Source organism: Lepidochelys olivacea, assembly GCF_965140295.1.
Source record: "Lepidochelys olivacea isolate rLepOli2 genome assembly, chromosome: 2".
Taxonomy (NCBI): Eukaryota; Metazoa; Chordata; order Testudines; family Cheloniidae; genus Lepidochelys; species Lepidochelys olivacea.
The window spans coordinates 229,128,532-229,153,172 of NC_140412.1; the positions used below are offsets into that span (position 1 = coordinate 229,128,532).

At 43.4% G+C, this 24,641-nt stretch overlaps 1 protein-coding gene across 2 annotated transcripts in view; it reads right to left on the reverse strand.

The window, feature by feature from the left end:
* The window catches only part of FAM171A1 (family with sequence similarity 171 member A1), a 133,316-nt gene that overhangs the window by 29,682 nt on the left and 78,993 nt on the right, over positions 1–24,641 (reverse strand). Inside the window, exons 3-4 of one of the 2 annotated variants that reach the window (XM_084619201.1) lie at positions 20,756–20,848; positions 7,481–7,639 (exon numbers count right to left, since the gene is read on the reverse strand). In XM_084619201.1, coding sequence (XP_084475327.1) covers positions 7,481–7,639; positions 20,756–20,848 — 252 coding nt within the window. The remainder of the gene's footprint in view (positions 1–7,480; positions 7,640–20,755; positions 20,849–24,641) is intronic. The other variant, XM_084619202.1, reaches the window with a different exon arrangement.

Genomic DNA, 24,641 nt, shown 5'->3' on the forward strand with positions numbered 1-24,641 from the left:
GTATAGCCAGGGCTTACAAATAGGCATACACGATTTTTACTATGACTCCTAAGTCAATAAGACTTCATGGATGGCCTTTACTGAACACTGTTTATCTCACTGACAGAGTCAGCTGACCAAAGTCAAGGCCTTACCAAAAATAAATAAAAATATAGCATTTACAAAAGATGCCAGACTGAGAACTCCCATGATCTGAGATGTTCCTTTTTGGTTATTTACTAGTACCTGAAAGCCTGTGCTTTTGCACAGATAGAGCTCAAAAAGTTGTTTATTAAAAAGCCAAAAAAAAAGGCTGAAAACTTAAAAACTGGTCACAGACCATGAATTCCCATGATAACTGAACCTGGTGATATTCTAAACATGAAGAGCTTTCAACCATGCTGTAGCTGTTTCCATTGCTTCACACTGACTTTACAGTCCTTTTAGGCCTCAGAGTGATGTCTGGGGTTATGGTATGTGCTTGTTGTATTGTGTGTGTGGCTGTGTTGATTTGTGTGCGAGTTGGGCTGTGTGGATTTGTGCAGCTGGTGGATGGGGCTATGCTGTGGGGAGGGGCTGTGTGTGCTATTTGTGGTGTTGATTTGTGTCTAGGAGATATGTGTTGCTTTGTGTGGGTGGCAATTGGGTGCACAGCTGTGGCAGCTAGGCCAAGTAATCCACTATCTGTCAGTGCAGTCTCATACAAACAACAAAACTGTTGCCTGCAAGTTAGCTGTAGAATAAGGGTGGTGATTGGTGATCTGATATCAGAATGGTCTAGGACTCTTGGAATGGCCTAGATCGGGGTGGCCAACCTGTGGCTCTGGAGCCCCATGCGGCTCTTCAGAAGTTAATATGCGGCTCCTTGTACAGGCACCGACTCCGGGGCTGGAGCTGCAGGCGCCAACTTTCCAATGTGCCGGGGGGTGCTCACTGCTCAACCCCTGGCTCTGCCACAGGCCCTGCCCCCGCTCCACCCCTTCCTGACCCCTCTCCTGAGCCTGCCATGCCCTTGCTCCTCTCCCTCCCACCCAGAGCCTCCTGCACACCACGAAACAGCTGATCTGGAGGTGTGAGGAGGGAGGGGGAGACGCTGATCGGTGGGGTTGCTGGTGTGTGGGAGGCGCTGGGAGCAGGGCGGGGGAGAGCTGATGGGGGGCTGCTGACGTATTACTGTGGCTCTCTGGCAATGTACATTGGTAAATTCTGGTTCCTTCTCAGGCTCAGGTTGGCCACCCCTGGCCTAGATATATGCCTGGCTGTACCGGACACTGCACGACACCACCATTTCTCCAGACACACTGACAGCATAGGCTTCGGTAGTGAAAGACAACCCTCACATTGCCTTGATGCAAAGTTTCAACTTGCCCTTGAAGGAAAACCTTAAGAGGGAGAGTAGGTTGTTCCTTTCTACATACTGGCTCAGACTCTGGCCTCTCCAATAAGCTTGTAAAGGTGCCTACCTCAGTGGTAGTTTCTGTCATGTAGGCCTGTGTCCATTAGTAACCGGACTCAGACCATCACCTTGTTTCACACAGGCCATCACACAGACACACAAGGGAAATGACTTTCAATCACTACTGACCTAGACCATATAAAAACCAGTGACCTAAAAACATAAGGCCACACATGTCATTTTCCTAAATCATCCATTCTGCACCTTAAACACAACAGTAAGGGCATGTCTACACTAAAAACTTAAGTCAATCTATATTAGGTCAACTTACAGCCACCACCGTAATTACTGCAGTGGTTCATATCCACACTGCCCTTCTTCTGTTAGTGGTACGTGTCCTCACCAGGAGCACTTCCGCCGACTTAAGCGGGGCGTCGTGGGGGACTGATAGCCTGGGCTCTCAGCTCTGCACACAACTCTGTCCCTGGGCTCTTGGTTCCCCACTGGGGAGCCTGGGTGCTGCCATGAGGCTCCTGATTCCCCATTGCCTGCCTTGGAGTTGCCTTGAGGATTCTGGCTCCCCGCTCGGGGGACTGCCTCCCTCTGCTCTTTGCTCCCTGCCCCTCGCAGGGAGCACAGCAGCTGCAGGGGCTCTCGGCTTCCCGCCAGAAGCACAGCTGCCTTCCCCACCCAGCTCTCAGCTCCCATGCTCCTGGTGGGGAGCAGAGAGCCCCAGGTGCCTTGCGGAAGCAAGGACCCAGGAGCCTCGGGGTAGCACCTGGGCTCCCACTGGGGAGTGGGGAGCCCAGGCAGGAGCCTGGCAGACAGTCTGTGGGCAGCAGGCTTGTAGCTGGAGCCCTCCACGCATCAGGCTTTCTTGTCAATTTCATGCCCTAGGCTGGAGCTGTAAAATTGATAAAAATGAGTCAGCAGCGCCATAAGTAGCCTGCAGTACCCACACTGACCCTGCGTTGCTCTAACTACATTGACATAAGCCCTACGCCTCTCATGGAGGTGGAGCTATGATGTTGGTGTAGTAGGGCACTTATATTGGCAGGAACAAGGGTGCAGCATATACACTAACATAATTACGTCGACATAAACTGCCTTACATCGGCCGAATGCTGTAATGTAGACCAAGCCTAAGTAATTGTGAAATATCACAGTACTACAGATTAATTTGTCAAGAAGAATGTATTTACATGAGCTGTTTGTTGAAATACGAGAGACAACTATGCGAATTTTCCCTTGGCAGAGAGCTTACTGTAAGATAGAGACTGGGTTTTACTGAGCAACAGTCACATTACGAGAAACCATATCTGAGCATTTTAATTTACAATAACCACATATGTTATCTGCGTTAGCACAGAATGCATTGCTTCCTCAGGAAGACATGAGCTGTCAACATTTGATAGAGAAATAACTTCTAATTGCTAAAGGAGGTCATGACCTGGTCAGTTTTTTCAAATTCAAATCCCTAATGAAGCATGTTATCAGCTAAAGGTTTATAAAATGCAATATTAATATCTGAAAATAAATTATGTAATACATTTTACTTGACTATTTCTCCTTGTTTTGAATTTTGCTTATATTTGTGCGTATGACTGGAAAAATCAATAATTAGCTCGGGGGGGGGGGGACAAAAAAAAAGAGAGTTCTAGTGGAGCTTTGTTTGCCTCTATTCTATTTAAAGCAACGTGACTCCTTCTGACACTATGGTCAAACAGTCCCAGGCTGAAGAGCTTACTTTCTAAGAAAGCAGGCAGATTTCTAAAGTCCACTGGCTCATAAGAAAGGCCTAGGATATCTATTTCCATAGAATCTAAACTTTCATTTAAAAATTAAGTTTCTGGCTTACCTTCACAACACAACACACAGAAGTTAACTGAATGCTCGTGAAACAGATGCTGGGGGGTTGGTAAGTATATGCATATATTAAATGACTGCAATAAATGTCAGCTTATGTTTTAGAGCAACAGCCGTGTTAGTCTGTATTCGCAAAAAGAAAAGGAGTACTTGTGGCACCTTAGAGACTAACCAATTTATTTGAGCATAAGCTTTCGTGAGCTACAGCTCACTTCATCGGACGCATACTGTGGAAGTGAGCTGTAGCTCATGAAAGCTTATGCTCAAATAAATTGGTTAGTCTCTAAGGTGCCACAAGCTTATGTTTTGACACCTGGTGACCACAAATCTATGAGGAAAATACATGCTTTTAGTGACTTTGAATTCACCCTTTATAAATAAGCCAATATTACTCAGCAATAGCCCCAAATGCTGAGATAACATTATTGCCTGATATAGGGTTTTGATCCATTACTGTAGAATACAGATGTTTTTGTGTTTAAGAAACCAGCCTCGTGTTCCACAATATGCTACTAATACAAGCAATAAGCCAAGACACAACAGGCTTATTACATACTTATTATTTGCATACAAAGTGCTTTATATTTTTATGTTTAGAATAGGCTGATTAACGTATTGGGTTTTAATTGTACTGCTCCTAACTGTACATTGTTAGAACTCCTTGGAAAGTACTATTGAATGCAAAGGGAAAGTTTCTAGCTAAACTACTACAAAGTTACAATGGATAAACACTCACTATCAGGTGTAACACATTTAAACAATGGGAGGACCAGATTGCTATGCTCCTGAGTTCACTGTACACATGACAGAAATTTAGCAGAGACACAGACAAAGAGAGCAAGCTCTATTCAACAAGAATCCCTTCCTCCCATGCAAATTATCGGTTTATGCTCAGGTAAGTGAAAATTATAATTTGCAGGTACCATTTTTGTTCCCTTTCTCAAACGGAAACATGAAAAAAAAAATCAACAATCGCCACCAGCTGGTGGTGATCTTCTATTCAACAGCTATTGGAAGAAGGGTCTACTGACAGAGATTATATCTGGTGAACTTTAAATAACAAAGTAGCCTATCCAAGCCTAAGGTTTGATAGTCGAACATTTCTTCAAGAGAAGCAGTAGTATGAGTAGAAGGCAACTTGCCTGCACTGTAATTCTGTATCAAAGTCTCTTTCTCAGAACTCCAACCTCTTTTCATTTTTTTTCTTTTAAAGTGATATGGATACTTTTGCATGATGGTTAATAAAGGCCAAATACATCTCCCACCTCCTCAACCACAGCTGTTCCCCTGAATGGAAGGTCTACATATGAGAGTATAAGTGTGTGTGGCATAGGGTAGGTGGGTAGAGCAAGTGTGTATTCACAAAGCCATGCCCAGTTTGACACCCAGGAGGGAGTCCAAAGAATGTACTCTACTTGGGTCTTCTCATACAGTGGGGCTACTTAAAAGCCTGTGGAGACTATTTCAGGCACTTTACATTCCCAGCAAATAGCATTCATACAACCACCTCCTTTTTATTATTTATAATAATCATTTGTATCATCATCATGCCTAAAAGCCCTAGTATTGGACCAAGATCCTATTATGCTAGACTCTGTACAGACAGAACAAAAAGATAGATTGGAAGTTCTGTAAAGCAAAGACTAAGTAAAAGACAAGAGACAACTGATGGATGCAGAGAGATCATTCGGAGGGTACAAGGAAACAGTAAGACAATACTGGTAAGCGTGACAGGCAGTGTTCCCAGTGCATCAGAAGCCTAACCATTGTTAAGTTTTTTGTAGGCCTTGTGGCAAGGAAGAGTTTTGAGAAGGGATGTGGAGGAGGGTAATGAGGTAGCTTTGTAGATATTTATGGGTAATTCCTCCCAAGTGTGAGGGGCAGCATGGGAGAGAGCACAGCGATGCTGGTTTGAAATTTAACAAGTGGGCAACGTAGGCTACCATAATGGGCTGAGTGAATGAGAGCTGATTGGTAGGGTGGGGATAGGCCATCAAGTGTCTTGAAAATGAAGACAAACAGCTTAGGTTTGATGTGATGGAGAAAGGGGAGCCAAAGGACAAATGTAAAGAGAGGGATGACAAGTGACTGGCTAGGAAACCATCTTTGCAGCACCATTCTGAATGGATATGAGTAGGGCAAGATTACATTTGTCAATTCAGAGAGAAGGATGTTGCACTAAATCAACAGATGAGTTGATGAGAGCCTGAATGAGAGTTGTAGCTGTCTGGATGGATGGGAAAGGAAGTACCTTAGATACGTTATGCAAGAATCTGCAAGATTTAGTCATAGCCTGGATGAAAGGACCTATAGAGAGGTCTGAGTCTACACGATGCTCAGTTTAGGGGCCTGAGTGACAGGCAGGCTGGTTGTGTTGTGCGCAATGATTGAGAAAGGAGGTTGCGGGGAGGAGAGACTTGGAGGAGGAGAGATTAAGAGCCATGTTGAGCTTGAGCTGACAGGTAGACACCCATAAAGCCATGTAATAGAGACAGACTGAGATTTTATGTTGGACAAGAGACAAGTCAGAGTAGAGAGGGAGACCTGAAAGTCATCAGCATAGAGAATAGAGCAGAATTTGTGTTTGTGGATGAGATTACTCAGAGATAAGGTGTAGAGGAGGAAGAAAAAGGGACCAATGACAGAGCCCCATGGAGCCCTCAGGGAAAGTTGGAGGTGGGATGACGAAGATCATCCGAAGGACACACTGAAGGAGTGATGAGAGGTAGAAGAAGAACCAGGAGAGGACAGAGACGTGTAAGCCAAGGGAGGACAAGATTTTGAGACGAGGAAGATGGTCAACTGTGTTAAAGGCAATTGACAGGCCAAGGAGGATGAGGATGGAGTACTGGTTCTGGGCTCTGACTAGAAAGAGATCATTAGAGATTTTGGTGAGAATATTTTCAGTGTAATGCAGGGAGCAGAGGCTGATTTGAAGAGGGTCTAGGCTGGAACTGGACAAGAGGAGCTCCAGACAGCAACTGTAGTCCCTGTTCAATGAGCTTAAAAGGGAAAAAGGCGATAGGGCAGTAGTTGAAGAGGAGAGTGAGGTCAAAGGTGGGGTTAAGAAGGGAGAGACTACCCCATGCTTGATATTGTGAAAGGAGAGGAGACTGAGAGGTTTTGCAAATGAGTAAGAGGAGGAGATGAGCGTGGGTGAGAGAGAGATCCAGGGATGGTACAGGACAGGATCACTGCGGCAAATGAAGGGGTTAGAGGAGGAGAGCAGGCATCTGCATCTGTGAATGAGGAGAGAGTTGTTAGATGAGAAAGAAAGGAAAACAGAGAGGAGGGGGAAGTCACACCATTTTCTCTTGGAAGAAATTCACAAAATCCACTAACACACACCTTATACACTTGAGCATATATTTGAAATAACTTAAATTAACTAGGAGAAATAAGTGCATCCAGAGAAGACTAAATTAGAAGAGTTAAATTGCCTCACCTGCTGCCATCCCAAGATGTAAGAATGTAGACAAAATAACTCAAAACTCAAAGTTCAAAGTCCACTGGAGGCTGTTTCTATTAAAAGTTCTTCACAGCTTTCTTCTTTGTTTCAAAAGAATCTGAACATTTTTGGCCAAAGCAGGATCCAAAATTACTGTGCATTTAACAAGACTGCTGAAACAATTCTTTGTTGGCACAGCACAATGCTGCAAAACATTACATTCTTAGAATGTGGACATTGTACAGATTGCCAGGCACAGGAATAATTAGAGAAGACGAATGCTGCAGAATCTCAAAAGGTTAAATCTTTTCCCCTCCCCACATCTCTCAATTTTTTAATTGAAGATAAACGTAGCATTTGTAAAAGATACCCAAACTGATGTGCTAGAAAGCTAGTCTTCAAATGACAGGTGCAACATAAGAAAGCTATTCACCCACCAATGTCAATGAGCCTCCAACTTTGTCCTGCAGGGACCATAAATAAGGGACAAGAAGGACATTCAGTCTCCGTGCTGATTCAACCCAGGGCTCTTATCTAACGATTGCCAACATGAAGAACTATTCGTGCCAGTTGCACAGGAATGTTGTCATGTGGCCCTATTGCTTTTTTTGGAACAGTATTTTGATCAGAGAGCTGAATCTATATTTTCGAAATTAAAAAGATATGTTGTGGGGAGAAGGAGAAAATGACAGAGCGCGAGAGAGAGCGTAAAAAAGAAACCAAAAAACCCAAAACTACTTTCCAACAAATATCAGCTCAGAACAAAAACAAAGTTAGAGACTCAAAATTACCAGTTCCATTTCCATCTAATCCTTGTAAATAAGGAAAACTGTCCACTTCCCAAGGTGAACTGGCTGCAGTTAGAAATGCTGTCAGATCACTGTAGCTGGTGTTCTCAGGCAACTTTAGGGCTCTTCTTTGAAAATGAACTCGAGGTTGAATCCGTGCACCTGTGAAAATTAAAGGTGACATTATCCAAGGAGGGTAGATTGTTTAGGAGCTTATATTTATTTTGAACTGCCCTTTAAAAGTGCATTTAAAATTTCCATTACAAATTAAAATCTTTCTGTGATGGATAGATGCAACAATGAACTACTATGAAGGTGAAGATAATACCAAATTTTTTAATTAACTTTGCAATGGGTGATATTTTGTCACAAAGTGTTACTAGGTAAAATGTACAATGATACCTAAATACATTAGGGGTTTTTGAAAATACTTCCTCGTCTTACTTTAAGTTTCCTTGCACACCTCCAGTAATGAATACTGGTAAAACTAAAATTAAATATAGAGGTAATGCATGTAAAGTCTAAGGAAAGTTTGTAATTTACTATCTATGCTTTATTTCTTATGATTTCACTTGAAATAGAAAAGTTAACTTCACCTAAAGTCTTCTAGGTAATAGTTTAATAAACTAATACTCTATCTGTAGTTCCAATTAATTTGTTCCATAATTCCTTACTTTGCTTGGATTATAATGGCTTGGTCCAATCATCACCTCACTGCATGTACAGTAAAACGACTATTTAAATCATAGTGCAAAACACTGCTAAATATAATTTAAGGAAAAACCAGGATTATACTATATGTAACAAAAGTAAATGTCATATGGGATAGCTTCACTAAAAACAACCTGGGTAAAATCAAAGGCCAAGGCTAACAAAATACACACCAACAGATTACACACCTATCATCTGAGGTGCTACTCTGTAAGCGGCAGGTCAGAAAGTGTAGAGAATGACTGAACAAATAAACAAAATTCAAATGAAGAATCTTCATCAAGCCCTAGACTCTGCTCAATTCTTCAGTATCAGGAATCCTCCTTAATTTCCGATAAACATGTGTCCCAAGCTACCATTCATCCTTCCTACCCAAAAAAGCCCAAGCAATCTTCCATGGAAGGAGAGTTTCACAAGTGTATAGCTGTAGCTAACTAAGGGAGGATATGATGGATGTGGGACACTTGTAACCTTGGGCAGCCCTGCAGGCAGTGGGTCACTATTCTTTCTAGAGAAGAGAATCTGGAAACTGGGTGATTTTATAAAAAGTTGTCCCCCTACCTCTCAAAAAGGTCAAGTTACTTAACCAATGATTTATTAATTAAAACATCATATGTTCACTCACGCTCAAGTTCACCAGTGGTGTGAGCCACAGGAGAGCAAAAATCCCCCCCCAAAACAGTTACTAACCTTTCTGTAACTGTTGTTCTTTGAGATAATGCTGCATATGTCCATTTCAAGTTAGGGGTGTGTGCACCCCATGCACAGTTGCCAGAGATTTCTCCCTCAGTGGTATCTGTTGGGTCAGCTCTGTGGCCCTCTGGTACCGTGTGCCTATGATGCAGTATAAGGAGTCTGGCCAACCCTACACCCTCTCAGTTCCTTCTTGCAGGCCAACTTTGACAGAGGGGTAGGAAGGTGGGTCGTGGAATGGACATGTGCAACACATCTTGAAGAACAACAGTTACGGAAAGGTTAGTAACCATTTTTTCTTTGAGTGCTTGCACATGTCCATTCCCATTAGGTGACTCCCACGCATAACTGTTGGAGGAGGGATTGGAGATCATGGACATGCAGATTGCAACCCAGCGACCAAAACTAGCTTGCTGGATGATGGCATAGTGGCAAGAAAATGTATGCACCGATGACCAGGTTGCCACTCTACAAATGTCGTGGATCGGTACCTGGGCCACGAACACCACTGAAGAAGCAGCTTGTGCCCTCATGGAATGGGAGGCCCAAATGGTTGGTGAAGGGACATCTGCCTGCTCATAGCTGTGATAGATGTGATCTAGGATGAAATCCTCTGAGCCAAAATGGGTAGGCCTTTCATTCTGTCTGATATCACCACAAAGAGCTGCGTGGATCTACAGAACGTGAATCTATGTAGGACTCTAGGGTGCGTCCAATGTCCCATTCGTGGTGACGCTGCTCTCTATTCATGTGAGGTTTTGGGAAGAAAACCAGCAGAAAAATAGCCTGATTATTGTGAAATTGCAAAGCTACTTTCAAGAGGAATGCAGTGTGAGGGCAGAGTTGTCCCTTGTCCTTAAAGAAGATCATGTTCAGGCTTTCTGAAGTAAGGACCCTGACCTCTGAGACCCTCTTGGCCAAGGTAATTGCTACTAGAAAAGCTACCTTCCAGGAAAGATATGACAGGGGGCATGATGCCAGGGGCTCAAAGGGAGGGCCCATGAGCTTTGATAAGTCCAATTTTAGGTCTCACAAGGGACGGGCTCCCATATCTGCGGGTATGGCCTTTCTAAACACTTGACAAAATGAATGGTCATTTTGTGCAAGAAAAATAATAGGCCATCCACCAGGGGGTAGAATGCTGAAATCACTGTGAGATCCTCTTTAACCAATGAAATTGCTTGACCTTGCTGTTTCAGATGAAGCAGATACTCCAGCACTGTCTGAAGAGATGACTGAGAGGCCATGTTGCGATGACCAAACAGAAAAATGCTTCCACTTAGCAAGGTATGTAGCTCTAGTGGTTGGTTTTCCACTGCCTAGCAAGACCTGGCAGACATGCTCCAAACAGGCCAGCTCCGCAGGATTTAACCAAGGAGCTTCCATTATGTTAGGTTGAACATTTGGCTGTGCTCCTGAGAGAGAAGGTCTGGGAGAGGAGAGGAGGGAGCGGCATCAGAGTCACTACTGATAGGTCTACCAGTGTGCTGAACCAGTGCTGATGTGGCCAGGATGGGGCTATAAGAATAACCCTCACTCTGTCCAGCCTGACCTTCAGCAGGACTTTGTGCATGAGTGGAATGGGGGGAAAGGCGTACAACAGAAGCTTTGTCCAAGGGAGCAAGAAGGCGGAAGGCGTCCATGAGCGAACCCAGGCTGTGGCTGTGCAGAGAACAAAACCAGTGACATTTTCTGTTCTGCCTGGTTCCGAACAGCTCTACAAGGAGTGAAGAAAGACCTGCTGAGGTGATCTGCCAGCTCATTCTGGGCTCCCGGAAGGTGAGAAGCTTTGAGTGCTTTATGCGAAACTCCCACAAGCGAATAGCCACCTGACACAGGGGGGAAGAGCGAGCCCCTCCCTGCCTAAGACAGAACTTGGCGGCCGTGTTGTCTGTAAGTACCCTTATGTCCTTGTTTGCAATGTGGGGTAAGAACACCTAACATGCTAGATGGACTGCTCTGAGCTCTGTGACATCTATATGTAAAGAGAGAGCTCTCTAGGGCTCCAGACCTTGAGTTCTGGGGTGTCCTAGGTGAGCCCCGCAACATAGCTCTGAAGCATCCGAAACTAGGAATATCAAGGACTGGGGCCTGACAAAGGGAACACCTGAACCCACCAACCAAGGGTCCCTCCACCAGTCGAAGGAGGTGAGGACCAGAGTGGGTACTGTGAGCACAGAATCCAAATGATGCTGGCCTTGATGTACTCACCAAACTGCCAAGTCTAAAGGAGTCTGAGGCACAGTCTCACATGCTGCATTAAATATGTGCATATGGCCTTGTGATCTAAAAATCTGAGGCAAAAATGGGCTGTCATGACAGGGTGGGCCTTGACGTGTGCCATCAGTGACACCGTTGTCTGGAAGCATGCTTCTGGGAGGATAGCCCTGGCTTGTGTAAAACTGAGCACCACGCCAGTAAACTCTATCCTGTGTACAGGGATGAAGGTTGACTTCCGATTGTTTACCAGCAGGCCCAGTGCTCGAAAGGTTGCCTGAATGAGGTGGATACTGGACTTCATCTGGGTCTCAGGCTGGCCTTTAATCAGCCAGTTGTCAAGATACGGGTTAACCTGCACCCTTCGCCTTTTCAGGAAGGCCACCACTACTGCCGTGCATTTCATAAAGACCCATGGGGCTGCTGACAGGTCGAATAGGAGGACAGCAAACTGGCAGAGGGTCTGGTTCACAAAGAACTTGAGAAACCTTCTGTGGACTCAGAAAATGGAGATATGGAAATAGGCGTCTCTCAAACTGAGGGCAGTGTACCAGTCCCTGGGATCCAGGGAGTAAATGTTGGAGGCCAGGGAGAACATGCAGAACTTCAGCTTTTTCAGATAGCTTTTGAGGTCGCAGAGGACTAAAATGGTTCGGAAACCACTTTTGGCCTTTATAATAGGAAATAACGGGAGTAAAACCCCTTCCCTCTTAAGTCCTGAGGAACCTCCTCCACTGCTCCTAGCTGGAGGAGGGCTTGCACCTCCTGGACTAAAAGTTGCTTGTGAGAAGGGTCCCTGAAGTGAGATCGGGAGGGAGGGTGAGGTGGAAACAAACTGGAGGGTAAACCCCTCTTCCACCATGCTCAGGACCTGACTATCTGTAGTGATACGCGACCATGCCGAGCTGAAGTGGGATAAATGGTTTGAAAATAGGGGGCAGGATCTGGTATGGGAACTGGTACAATGCCCTTGGGCCCCCAATCAAAAGATCTCTTTGGGCCCCCGCCCCCCGCATGTCTGGGAGGGCCAGGCAGCAATGCTGATGAGGATGGGGGAAGTTGCCTGTGACTAAAGACACTACTTCACTTCTTGTGTGGGTCCTGACAGGGTGGCAGAGCTGAGGAACAGGTGGACTGTTGGGTTTGAAATGTTTCCTTGAAGGTACCAGGGTATATAGACCCAGGGACTTGATCATGGCTCTGGAGTCCTTCAGGTCATGGAGCTCACATCTGTTTGTTCTGAAAAGAGTAACGACCCTTCAAACAGGAGGTCCTGAAGGGACTGCTGGACCTCTGCCAGTAGGCCAGAGGACTGGGACCAAGAGCATGGCCACTACAGACACCATAGATCTATCTGCTACATCCAGGGCAACTTACAAGGAAGCCCTGACCATCACTTCCTCTTCTTCCAGAAAAATCCTGCCTGGATTCCTGAGGGAGAGAGTCCTTAAATTTTGACATCGACTCCCAGATGTTGAAGTCGTAACGCCTTGTTGGTCAGAGATGTGAAACTATAAACTGACAATAGAATAAACTTTTCTATCAAAGAGGTCTACTTTCTTTGAGTCTTTTGCCTTGGGGGGGGATCAACCCTTGCAGCACCTGCCTGTCCCTTTCATTGGCTGCTGACACCAGCAGAGACCCCGGGGAGGGGGGCTAGGAAGTATAAGTACTCATAACCTTTGGTGGGGACAAAGTACTACTTTTCTGCCCTCTTCAAAGTAGGGGGCAGAGAGGATGGGGTTTGCCAAAGGGTTTTAACTAAGGAGGGAGAGCCATCTTTGATAGGGCCACCGCAGCCAAGAGGTCTGCTAGGCTATACTAGGCTGTGGGAGGACCCTTACTACCTCCATTTCCAGTCCTAGGTTTGAGGACACCCTCTTCAACAGCTCCTGATGAGCTTTAAAGTCATTCAAGGGGATAGGGGGTGATGCGCCTGGCCCTGACACTACCTCGTCTGGCGTGGAGGAGGAGGCGGCCTGCACAAGCAGGGGTTCCTCCTCTTCTTCCTCTGCACCATGCTGATCCTGCGGGTCTAGGTCCTGAATGTTGGTATCAAGGTAATTACCGGAGTCTGGATCAGGTGCCGTTCAGTCTGATGGAGGAGCCCTTCTCTCAGACACCACCAAGTAAGAGCATCTGCGGGGGGAGGAGGGGCTTGTAGTGGGGGGAAGCCCCCCACGTTCCAGAACAACCATTGCAATTGCATAGGCCAGTGCCCATGTGTAGATACCCCCACACCGAGATCCTGCATCATGTAGGACTTGGGGGGGGGAGAAGAGGAGGTTATTGGTAGGGATTCCTCAACTGGGTGCACAACTTTGACTCTGAGCCTTCCTCTAGGGATCACGGAGGTGTGGTACCCATCAATTCCAGGGGTCGGTGCTGAGGATCTAGGGATTGATGCCAAGGTGGGGAATCCCGCATTGACACTAGTAGGGATGGTACCTCTAGATGCTAGCTAGAGGTTGGTACCTCTAGATGGTACCAATGGCCCCAGTACTGAACAGGAGCTCAGGGCAACATGCTCCCTTCTGCTCACTGACCGAGGATGCTGACTTTTGGACTGCCGGCAATGCTGGTACCGACAGTGCCAGCAAGTCTCTGGCCACAACAAATGCCTCCGGAGTAGACAGCACTGCTATCTCGTTAGTGCTACGCTATCCCTACGATGGCTAATCCAGGACCAAACTCAATGGAATCTGCAAACAGGATGGTGTCAACCATGCAGCCTGTTGAGTGGTGGCAGAGGAGTGGCCAGACTCAGGTTGCACTCCACTGCTTTCCCCATGCTTGGCCTTTTTTAGAGGGGGGGGAACGCCCCCATCGGCCAGTGACTGGGAATGGTGCCGAGAGTCCCTTACAACGAGCAGAGCACTCCATACTGATGCAGAGGTACTGGGTGCTGAGTCTGACCGGTTCAGCTCCGAGTAGGGTCTGAGCACCACCACCATCAGGAGTCACTTTAACCTTGTCTCCCAGTCTTTCTTCATACGTTATCTGAACAGGTGGCAGATCTGACAGCGATCCTTGATTTGAGTTTCACCCAAGTACTAAAGACAACTGGAGTGCGGGTTGCTCAAAGGCATGGCCTTGCCACAGGAAGCGCAAGGCTTGATGCCTGGAGACCCAGGCATGCCCGGCTCCGGGAGCAGAGGAAGCTCCGCTAATGCAGTGAAAGTCCAACTAACTATTTACAACTACTAACTAAAGTCCAAACTGAGAAATAACTACTGGGAAGAAGAAAAAGAAGGGACGGAGTGACAAATGAGAGCTACTGAGAACAGCCTGCCAAAGCAAAAGGAACAGAGAGGGTGCTGGGTCAGCTGGACCCTCTATACTGCGCCATAGGCACGTGGCACCAGAAGGCACGAGAGCGGACCACACAGGTACTACCAACGAGGGGAAAATTTCCAGCGACTGTGCATGGGGCGCACACACTAAGTGTTGCCAACTCCACATGACAGGAAGTCACCAGACAAACCCTGAAAAGTCGCTAGATGTAGCTGTTTAAGCACTCTAAATGAGTAAAAAATGTCACTAAACAAAATTTCCAGAGAATTATATATATGTGTATGCACCCAGGCAAGCTCAGGATTTGAGCCACAAGGTTAGTGAAAGTGAAAGCCAGAGAGTCAGGAGGAAGAGGACATTCACGTGGCTTGAACTCAGAACTGCAGGGAGCCAAGAAAGTAGATTTAAAAATAAAAATCCGCTAGCCAGACCCTTTCCCAACCCTGTGCTTCCAGGGTTTGATTTCTGAAAACAGCTGGGCAGCTAACCCCAGGCCAAGACTGGGGAAGGAGTAAAGGGGAGCTGAAATCAAGCTAGCTCCACCTTTGATCCTGTAGTAAGGGCTTCATCCCTGGAGGCACAGTGCCCCTAGTCCCATTGGGGCACATGGCCTTGTCTCATCCCACCCCACCTTCCATCCATGTGGCTCTCCTTGCTGGCTAACCTGCTTCCCCCACGCTGCCTGCTTCATTAGCCATCTTCTGCTGCATCACAGGGTTCGCCACCTACTACAGAACAGCAAGAAAGAACATATCTGGGTTAAAAACAAACCCTGGCTAATGTGCTGCTCTCTCCAAAGTGCACCTCGCTTTAGCAAAGTATCTAATTAGCCTCCACAAACTTCTTTTCCTCGCCTGCAGATTATGGTGATCTCAGTCCAAGAAGCCCTGGAATGGGATTCCTTCCGAGGACATGCTCAATTGACACGTAATGACATATATACTTGGCGTGCAAAAGAATGTAGTAAGAGGAGCATGGAATGGATTTTATGAACACTATTGAGCTGCTTGTGAATGATTTTGTGACTATAGATATTGGTGACTTCTTTCTCTGAATGTCACTGTAATTGGCAATGAAAGTCACCAGATTTGACACTTATTTTGCTAGAGAAACCAAGAAGTCGCTAAATCTAGTGAGAAAGTAGCTAAATTGGCAACATGTGGAACGGACATGAGCAAACACTCGAAGAATAAAAGGGTTAGAAAACCTGATCTATGAGGAAAAGGTTAAAAAACTGGGGTATGTTTAGTTTTATGAAAAGAACGGTGGGGGGAAACCTGATAACAGTCATCAAATATGTTAAGGGCAGTTATAAAGAAGATGGTGGTCAGTTGTTCGCCATGTTTACTGAAGGTAGGATAAGAAGTAATGGGCTTAATATGCAGCAAGGGAGATTTAGATTAGATATTAGGAAAAACTTTCTAACTATAAGGGCAGGCTTCTAAGAGAGGTTGTGGAATCCCTATCATTGGAGGTTTTTAAGAACCGAGTGGACAAACATCTCAGGGATAGTCTAGGTTTGCTTTGTCCTGCCTCAGTGCAGGGGCTGGACTTGATGACCTCACGAAGTTCCTTCCCACTCTACGTTTCTATGGTTCTAGTGCAAACACCTCCACACCACTTAAATCTTGCATAAGGACTCCTTTTGGGCACTGCTGCTGGAGGGGAGTAAGGGTGTACGCATCAGACCTACACAGCCACCGCACACGGCTGCAGTGAGGGGACAGGGAGGGGGAGGGATAGCTCAGTGGTTTGAGCATTGGCCTGCTAAACCCAGGGCTGTGAGTTCAATCCTTGAGGGGGCCATTTAGGGATCTGGGGCAAAAACTGGGGATTGGTCCTGCTTTGAGCAGGGGGGTGGACTAGATGACCTCCTGAGGTCCCTTCCAACCCTGATATTCTATGATTCTATGACAGATGAAGTGAAAAATGTACATAGATCTTTTGGCTCTTACACTCCAGCCCACGGACAAGGAAGAGCTACAGTTACTATACCAGCCCAATTCACTTGCCCAGGGTTAGGAGAAGATTGGTTTCCCCAGATCCTTAAGATGCCACCCATATAAAACTAGATTCCTTAGACTCTGCGTTCAAGATTTCATCCTTATTGTTATCCCATTGTGTGCATTATTAGACACTCATCTGCATTTATTCAAAATCAATACACATGAACTGCAGGTTTTCCAATGCACCAGGATTTAAGACAACTCCATGTAGTATTTTACATTATAGTCTTCTTTAAACATCCACTTTAGGAAACCAATAGCCTTTTTCAATGGCTTCTCACCATTCACACTGTTTTGCAGCACACAGCAAGGCCCCATCTGCAAGCTCTAAGACAACAAGCAAATGGAGATTTAAAACAGCTGTTGAAGGCAAAGCTACTCTATTCCCAAGAGCTCTTTTCCATATTCAAAGGATGCTCCCTAAGTGACACAGGATCAAGAGCCAAACAATGCTCCGCTCTGACTGTAAATTATGACCGTTCTAAGATGCCCAAACCATAACATGGATGGGCTTGTTCTGCTGCTCTGTTACACCAGTTTTATACATGTCACTTCACTGAAGTCAACCAAGTTACTTCACAGGATAACTAATGTACGAGTGGTAAGTCAGGCGCCTTATTTTCACAATTGCTTAAGCCACTAACCAGGAGATTAGTCCCTCCTCTCAGTTTTCTTTAATTAGTTTCCAGACATGAGTTATTGTTACAACAAAACACAGAATTTCACACAATTCAAGCGTTGCCACCGAGCAAAGACTGCAGCATCTGTACACAGATGGATCTAAACAGTTTAGCTTTAATTTCATCCGCCTACGAAGCAAACACCGATCACATGCACAAAGCTTTATTTGTCCAACACAACTGTATTGAACCTTTTTTTTTTTTTTTTTTTTAAAAAGCAACATTTTGAAAGTTGATAATTTTGCAAGGAAACGCTGAGTAAAAAAAAAGGGGGGGGGCCTTTAATCACTGGAATGTTTTTGAAATAATTGTACCAGTTTCTTAAAACTAATACTACTTTTAAATGGTTAATACAGCAATTAAACACATTTCTGAAACAGGAAGAAATCTCTCTTAGCCAGTTTCCAGGCCTAAATGGAAAACTGCAACATTACAGACGAAAGACATTCACTTCAATGAATTCAAGGGAAAAAAAAAACAAAAACAAAAACAAAAAACTTATCTCCCCAGTGCTGTGCAATATGATAATAGTTGCTGCACCTCAGGGACAGATCTGTTCAAACATTCAACAATCTCTGCCTGCACTGCTTTGTATATGTATATGTTCCATATGGACAAGCATCCACAAACAACAACAACAACAAAAAAGAAAGCAGAATTAGGATTATCTCTATAACAGTTCAATGCAAAAATTGCAGGATTTTAGGCTGCAGTGTATGGATATAATTAAGATTAATCAGTCAAGTTGCCAAGTACCAGTATTATATTTCTGAAGGTTCACATAATTAAGAATTAAAAAACAAAGTAATTCTTTGTTGAGCCTGTTAACAATAATTTACTGAGAATAATAAATTATCTTTTATGGAAACCCGATATAGCACAGCCTGTGAGAGCTGAGTGCTGCCAACTTGTTACTGAAAATATTTTTACAAAGGGGCAAAAAATTTAAAGTCAATCTCAGTTTCCTCAAATACTATAGATTATACAGTTGGTACAAACTGTGTCTTCTAGCTAAACCACAGGACTGACAAAACTCAGTTCTTGATGACAGACTGGTTATGTGACCTTCGGTAAATCACCTAAGATCTTTGTGCCTCGTCCCCGTCCCCCCCGCAATCCGTAAAATGAATATGGTAATATTTACCAATCTGTACCATTCAAATGCAGCTTAATTCTGTAAGTAAGATGCTTTGAAATTCTTTAGTGAAAAGAGTCAATACATATTATTAGTGCAAGATACGCATATTGCTAAGGCCTTCTCTACACTGGAGAAATGTATCAAGGTGAAAAACTTGTCTCTCTAATTAACTGAACTGCACTTTTGGTTCTAAGTACAAAAAGCACCACAACCAATGGCTCAGAGGACCAGCAATGGGCGCAAGTTTCTCCCAATCTTTGAAGAGGCTCTGTAGATCAAGTGCCAGTGTTGATGTAACACACTGGCACAAACAGCGGGTTGTCAACTTTCATAGCCATCGCTTTAGTCAGCTGTCAGAGCTTACAACTCCTTAAGCTGGCAACATTCCTTATTTCGTCAGCCGAGAGTCACCTCTCTGCACCTCCTCACATGCTATTATCCCCTCCTCGGAAATGGTTTAAGGCAGCCCTTAGTGTGAATGCCAGGTCAAACCATAATCCAGCTCAGGGTATGCAGTGTGGAGTCACTCTGCTGTTTGTGTTTCAATGTGTGCAAAATAACCGTTCGAAGCATGGTTGGCCTAGTGCAAGTGTAGGGAAGATATTGTAAAGAATGCCTGACATTACTTTTATGTATTAGTGGAGAGAGAAGATATCTATAGCTCCCACAAACTGAGTACTCAACCCTGCTTGTTGATAAACTGGTATTTTAGCACATTTTTAGATGGCATCACTCCTCTGCATAACCTTAAAGAGCCTATGCTTGACAAACTCCATCTGCGCAACTACTTCCAGAGTGCAGCAGTGGATTGTACCTTCAGCATGAGAATGAGGTTGGAAGCAAACTTGAAAACAAACGTCTCAAAGGCATATTTAGGTGTTCATCTTATTAATTATTCAATGACAACTAGTAACTTCTGTGCTGGGCAGGCTCTTCTGTACCTTTGATCAGTGCGCCGTAGAGTTCCCAATCTGTATAGCATCTCGGGGGCTTGAGTAAGCCCAATTCAGCTCTTATGTTTACATTGGGGAAAATGCTGATTAATTCCTCTGAAGTAACTGAATCTATACCAGTTTTACTTCAGTGTAAGTGAGTGAAGAATCAAACCATAAAAGTTTTGGGTAGGGATTAGGGAGAGCCCTCCCAGCTCTTGATGAAATGCCTATGTTGTTCCCCATTCATGTTTCAACACAACAGAAATACAGATGTCCACTGTTGGTTTTTACAGAAAAATAAGAATTCTTAAGTCAAGAAGAGAGCATAGGTCCTGTGAGCGGTTTTTACTTTGAGAAGATGGGAGTCTAGGTATCAGCCAGTTTCCATAGTTAATAGCATTTTGGATACTTGTGTTCCTGCCTCTTTTCTTGAATCAGAATGTCTGAAGAAGAGAAAAAGTGGGGGTGGCAACCAGGTGGGTGTGACAGGTATTTTATTCAAAGTGGCAAAGCAAGGAAAGCTGTAAGGAAGCTGTTAGCCTCAATTTTCCATGAAAAGATTTTTGTTGTACAGTGAATTGTGAGATTTGTTAGCAAACCTGCAGAAGAATGAGAATCTCTAACACCGGTACGCTAATAGAATAATGCTGTAACCCTTGTTTCATTGTTTATCTGATGAAGGCTCTTGGGGTTCAAGGTCTTCTCCAATCTCCACCTTTTATTAATTAAATTCATAACCTCAGCTCCCAAACTGCAGAATGCATGTACTATAGCTGGGTTGTTATACAGCCCTCTTTAACAGTGTCCCATCAGTTATATAAACTGTTTAGTGATTCTTCCACAGTGGAGTTTTCACTTATGAAAAGCCTATTTTGTCTGGCTGATTTCTGCCCATAAAAAATGTTAGGAAATCCTTATTCTATTAATATTCCACAGAGCATAGCCATTTTACAGGATTACAAAGCAGTAAAGAAAAGTAACAGCCATAGTTTTTCATTAATTTTCTGATAAGAGAATATTTAAAAATTAGACAAAAAACTACTGCACGGTTTCCTACCAGCATGCACAGGTAAGATAAGAGGCAGAAAGAGGTCCTGGCTTTAATTTAAAGGTTATCAAAGCATCTGTAAGAGCTTCATTAACCAACTAACCTCAGTCAATCAAATCATTCTAATGAAATTAGACCTGGGTCTAATTTACAGTACTTGAGTGACAGATAAAGAGCTGGGTGAATTACCTTCAATTCTGCTATTCAGCTGTACATTCAGAAGTCGCAACAGTATGTCCACCTGACTGTTATTGCCCCTATATTAGTTTGCATTTTTGGGTCATGTGAGGAGGTCTCTATGCCTCATACTTTTATTCTTTAAATCCAACCACAATAATCACAGCAGTAAGCAGGAAACAAATTAGACTGAATAGCAGACAGAAGTTTTATAACTAAAGATGGTTCCATGACGTTAGATGACAGAATAAGAAGCCAATAAAGATTTTAGAACTTTCATCTCTAGCTCTATTTAATATACCAAAAGGTAAGAAGGGCCAGGATTTCATCCACTGTTTTTTAAATTCCACTTCCAACTTTTACAAATCTACAAACGTACCTTGAAATCCCGAGACTATCTGGACTACGTCATCATAGACCATCAGAGTTGCCGATCGTTCAGGAAGAAGTCCAAGGCTCAGAGAAGAAAACACTGTAGAAGGAAAGTGGTTTGAGTGGGATATATTTGAATTCTTTTTTTTAAAAAAAGTTCATTAAAAAAAATGCCTAAATCCAAGATTCTCTCAATTTTGTTAGCAATTCTCTTGAATACAAACATTTTTTTCCCCTCTGTTACCCTTAGAAGGACAGTCAGTTCAACCTACTATAAAAAGACTGAAAAGCAAATATTTTGTATACACAAAATTGCTCCAGTGTGTTTTATAAACCAAGTAACTAGGTTGACAGAGTAATTTGTTATTGATCCAAACAACATATTTCACCTTCTGCCTCTAGTGAAGGTGAACGCACTTGAGAGGAAGTAGAGTACAAAACAGAAAATTCAGAGTCAGGACTCTTGGCTTCTATTTCCAGCTCCACTAATGACTTAATACGTAATCTTAGGCGAAACCTGGAATCCACCTGTGCCTAAGTCTATGAGTCTTTAAAATGATTTTACTTACCTCAGAAAGGTGTAATAAGGCTTAATTATGAAGTATTTTGAGGTACTTAGATGAAATGCACTATAAAAGTGAAAAGTATTGTGGTGATTCTGTATCAACATGAGTTAAGCTTTTGTGCTGACCTTTTATTATTTGCAAAATACTCCAGAGTTTTTACAGAACTGATCCTGCCCACCCACCACCAGACCAGTACAGAAGGTCCTATATTCAGCAGAACCAGTCAGATTCTACTATGTGGTATAGAAAATGGCTAGGATGCAGAAAGTCTGCAGTAATGGATTCGCCCAGTGTGAAACAAAGGTTTCATCTGCCTTAGCACACATGAGTTTCTTAGGGGAATTGTGTGGGTGGGCACTAGACACCTGAATGTCAGATCTCTGTGGTACATATCCCTTGCTCCATACACAGCAGTCCTTGAGCATACTTCACCCTGCGACTGTAGCAACAGCAAGGAGCAGCTCTGCATCCGCTCCAGTGCCTTAGGGATGGGAGGAGGGAAAGAGGAGGAATTCCTTATGGATGGTATGTTCTTTGATGCAGGTGTTTTCTCTTAATCTGCATTTGGAAAGTGCCTAGAATATTTTGTATGCTACCACAAACTGAGGAGGAGATTTTTTAAAAGACCCTAAGTAATTTAGGAGCACTGGGCCCATTTACTTTTAGGAGCTTTAGAAAATCTTCCTCTGAATTAATATTTTCTTTTACCACAGCACCAATAAAGACCCTGTTGTAACCAAAAGTTCATAGCTTGAAACAGAAATCCAATGTGTCAAAATATTTTTTAAAAGATTAAATGTTATTTTTAAATTAGGAGAAATACATTGACCATGTCTGCTTAATAAAACTTAACTCCTCATTAGCTCACGTGAGCATTGGTGACATCACAGAATAAAACTGAATATAACTCAAATTGCAGCTATTTCATAATAAGAACTTTCTTTTTAATATTCCACATGTCAAAGTGGATTTACACATCAGGCACATGAAAAGAAGAGCTATAGAGAAGGTAGTATAAAAGCCACACAATTAGAAAAACTGTTTGCTCTTACTCCAGTAATTTAATTTGTAGGAGTGAAAGCCAATGTAATTCAAGCACCCTGGAGAGCTGAATACAAGAATACGTGCCAATGTCTTTCTCATCACATGCTGAGCATAGATAACCTTTGAACTTCCCTTGGGCTTTTTCTCAGCATGACAAATGAGGTGCCCTGAGCTCTTTCTCCCAAGATGTAAATTCTAGTATGTCCTTTACATTAGAAGCCCAGGATAAAATCAAGTAGTCTGGAAACATTTGGGGAACCAAAATGAAGACATCAATGGCAACACCTTCCCTTTATTTTGGGTAATCTGAGTCCCTCCTACTGTGTTCTTGGGAGAGTTCTATTAGAACAACATAAAATTTTTGAAGTGTAAAGAGTTGGCTCATCAGACAGAGGGATCTATTATACATATACACTGCATTTGATTACACAGCACCTTTCACACTCAAGGTAATTCCCAAAGTCATTAAAAAAACCAAACATGAATGATACACAAGCAGTATAAGTAGTGTCTCTTCTATTATGCACTTATAAATAGTTCAAACAGTGTTTAAATTTATCTTTAATTAGAGAGGGAATTTTGCTGTGTTCATAAAATAATTTTTTTAAAGAGTTCTCCCCAACTCCCTCCCCAAACCTTTCTCTCCTGCATCTTCCAGCTAAGCAATTTAAGCAGAAGTTCCAACTAAGTGGCAAAATCATGGTAAATATTTTTGTTGATATTTAGACCAAGTTACTTTGTGCCCAAATTATGAAAAAACCACCAACCCCTGACACATGCACCTTAAGTTATTATAGGAGCATCACTAGATCAGTGGCTGCATAGCTTTTCAGTGTTATGTTTTATTAGTGAATTTTCCCACCCCTCTCCCCAATATAAGATGAACACGCTTGATTGATTCCTGGAATGGTATACCTGGTCTGTGGGGCAAAGCACACAGCAGATCCTGCCCAATATACTAGGTATTACTACTACATAAGTTTTAGGAACTTAATTGAGAAGTCACTTAAACTGTGGCCCAACATTAAGCTCCATTTGGGTGCTGGGCTCTGCAGGTGTAGCATGTGATGCAAGATCAGAGCCTAAATATGCGGTTTGTTCACTTTTGGTATGTCAGGCAGCTTGGACTGATCAATTTCATTTCTATTTTTAGTCCACTTCACTTTCTGGTTCTCATGAACTAGGAGAGTGCTGCAACCTCTGGGTTGTAAACACCAACATGAATGTTTAAATTAAAAAATGTTCTTTATATTTAAGAAAAAAATCAAATATTTAATATTCAGTTTTGTAATTAAAAAAATCCTCCATAAAACCTACATATTTTGGACCTGCACTACTGAATAATGGTGTTCTCTAAAAGGGACAAAGTACAGAAAGTTTTCAACTTGGCCATACTGAATCTGCATTACATATATCTAGTTGCAATGTTTTGTGTGGCCATTTAATCAGGAAAGGGATTAAGTTCAAGGTAAAGAAGACAAAGGGTGCATCCTTGCTCCCACTGAAGTCAATGGCAAATTGCCTATTGACTTCAATGGGAGAAGGACCAGAACCAAAGAAATCTTTGTTTTTCCAAAATGTTCAGCTGTCTAGAAAAAAATCTTGATAAAAGTGTATACAAAGCTATTCCTTATCAGATTCCAATGGTTTATCAAAACAATAGCATCACATTTGATTGCCCTCTCCCAAGGTTAACATCAGAAGAAAACATGCCATGTAAAGGCACGCTTTATTCAAAAGAAACAGGAGAGGGAAGAGAAAAATGAAAAACATTTAAGAGCCTATTGGCAATGCATGGACTAATGATAGGTCAGTTGTGTCTTGAGGAAATAGAAGAAGAATGTTAAAGAAGCTGAGACTTCAGTGACTGGTAGAACTAAAGGAGTTTACACAAAAAGGATAATCACCAAAGCAGTTTTCAGTTTTGGAAGAGGCACAGACCAGCTGTGTGACCTTGGGAAAGTCACTTAACCTCTCCAGGTATGTCTACACTGCATCTCAGAGCAAGCCCAGCCAAGGTAAACAGAATTGTGCTAGGGGGACTTTTGGGTAGCTCGCTAAAAATAGCTGTGTAGACACTGCTTTGACATTGAGACTCAGGTTGGAACTCGGGCTCTCAGGTAGTGCTGGCAGAGTAAATCTGTGTGTATTAATGGGCATACTGGATCTCTGCTGAAAGAGGACAGAGTTAAGGTTGCGTGGGAAACCTTAACTCTGCATATCTGGGTTTTCAGAAGTTTGAGTTTTGCTGAGCTCAGCGTTCTGCAAGTGGACGACATACCC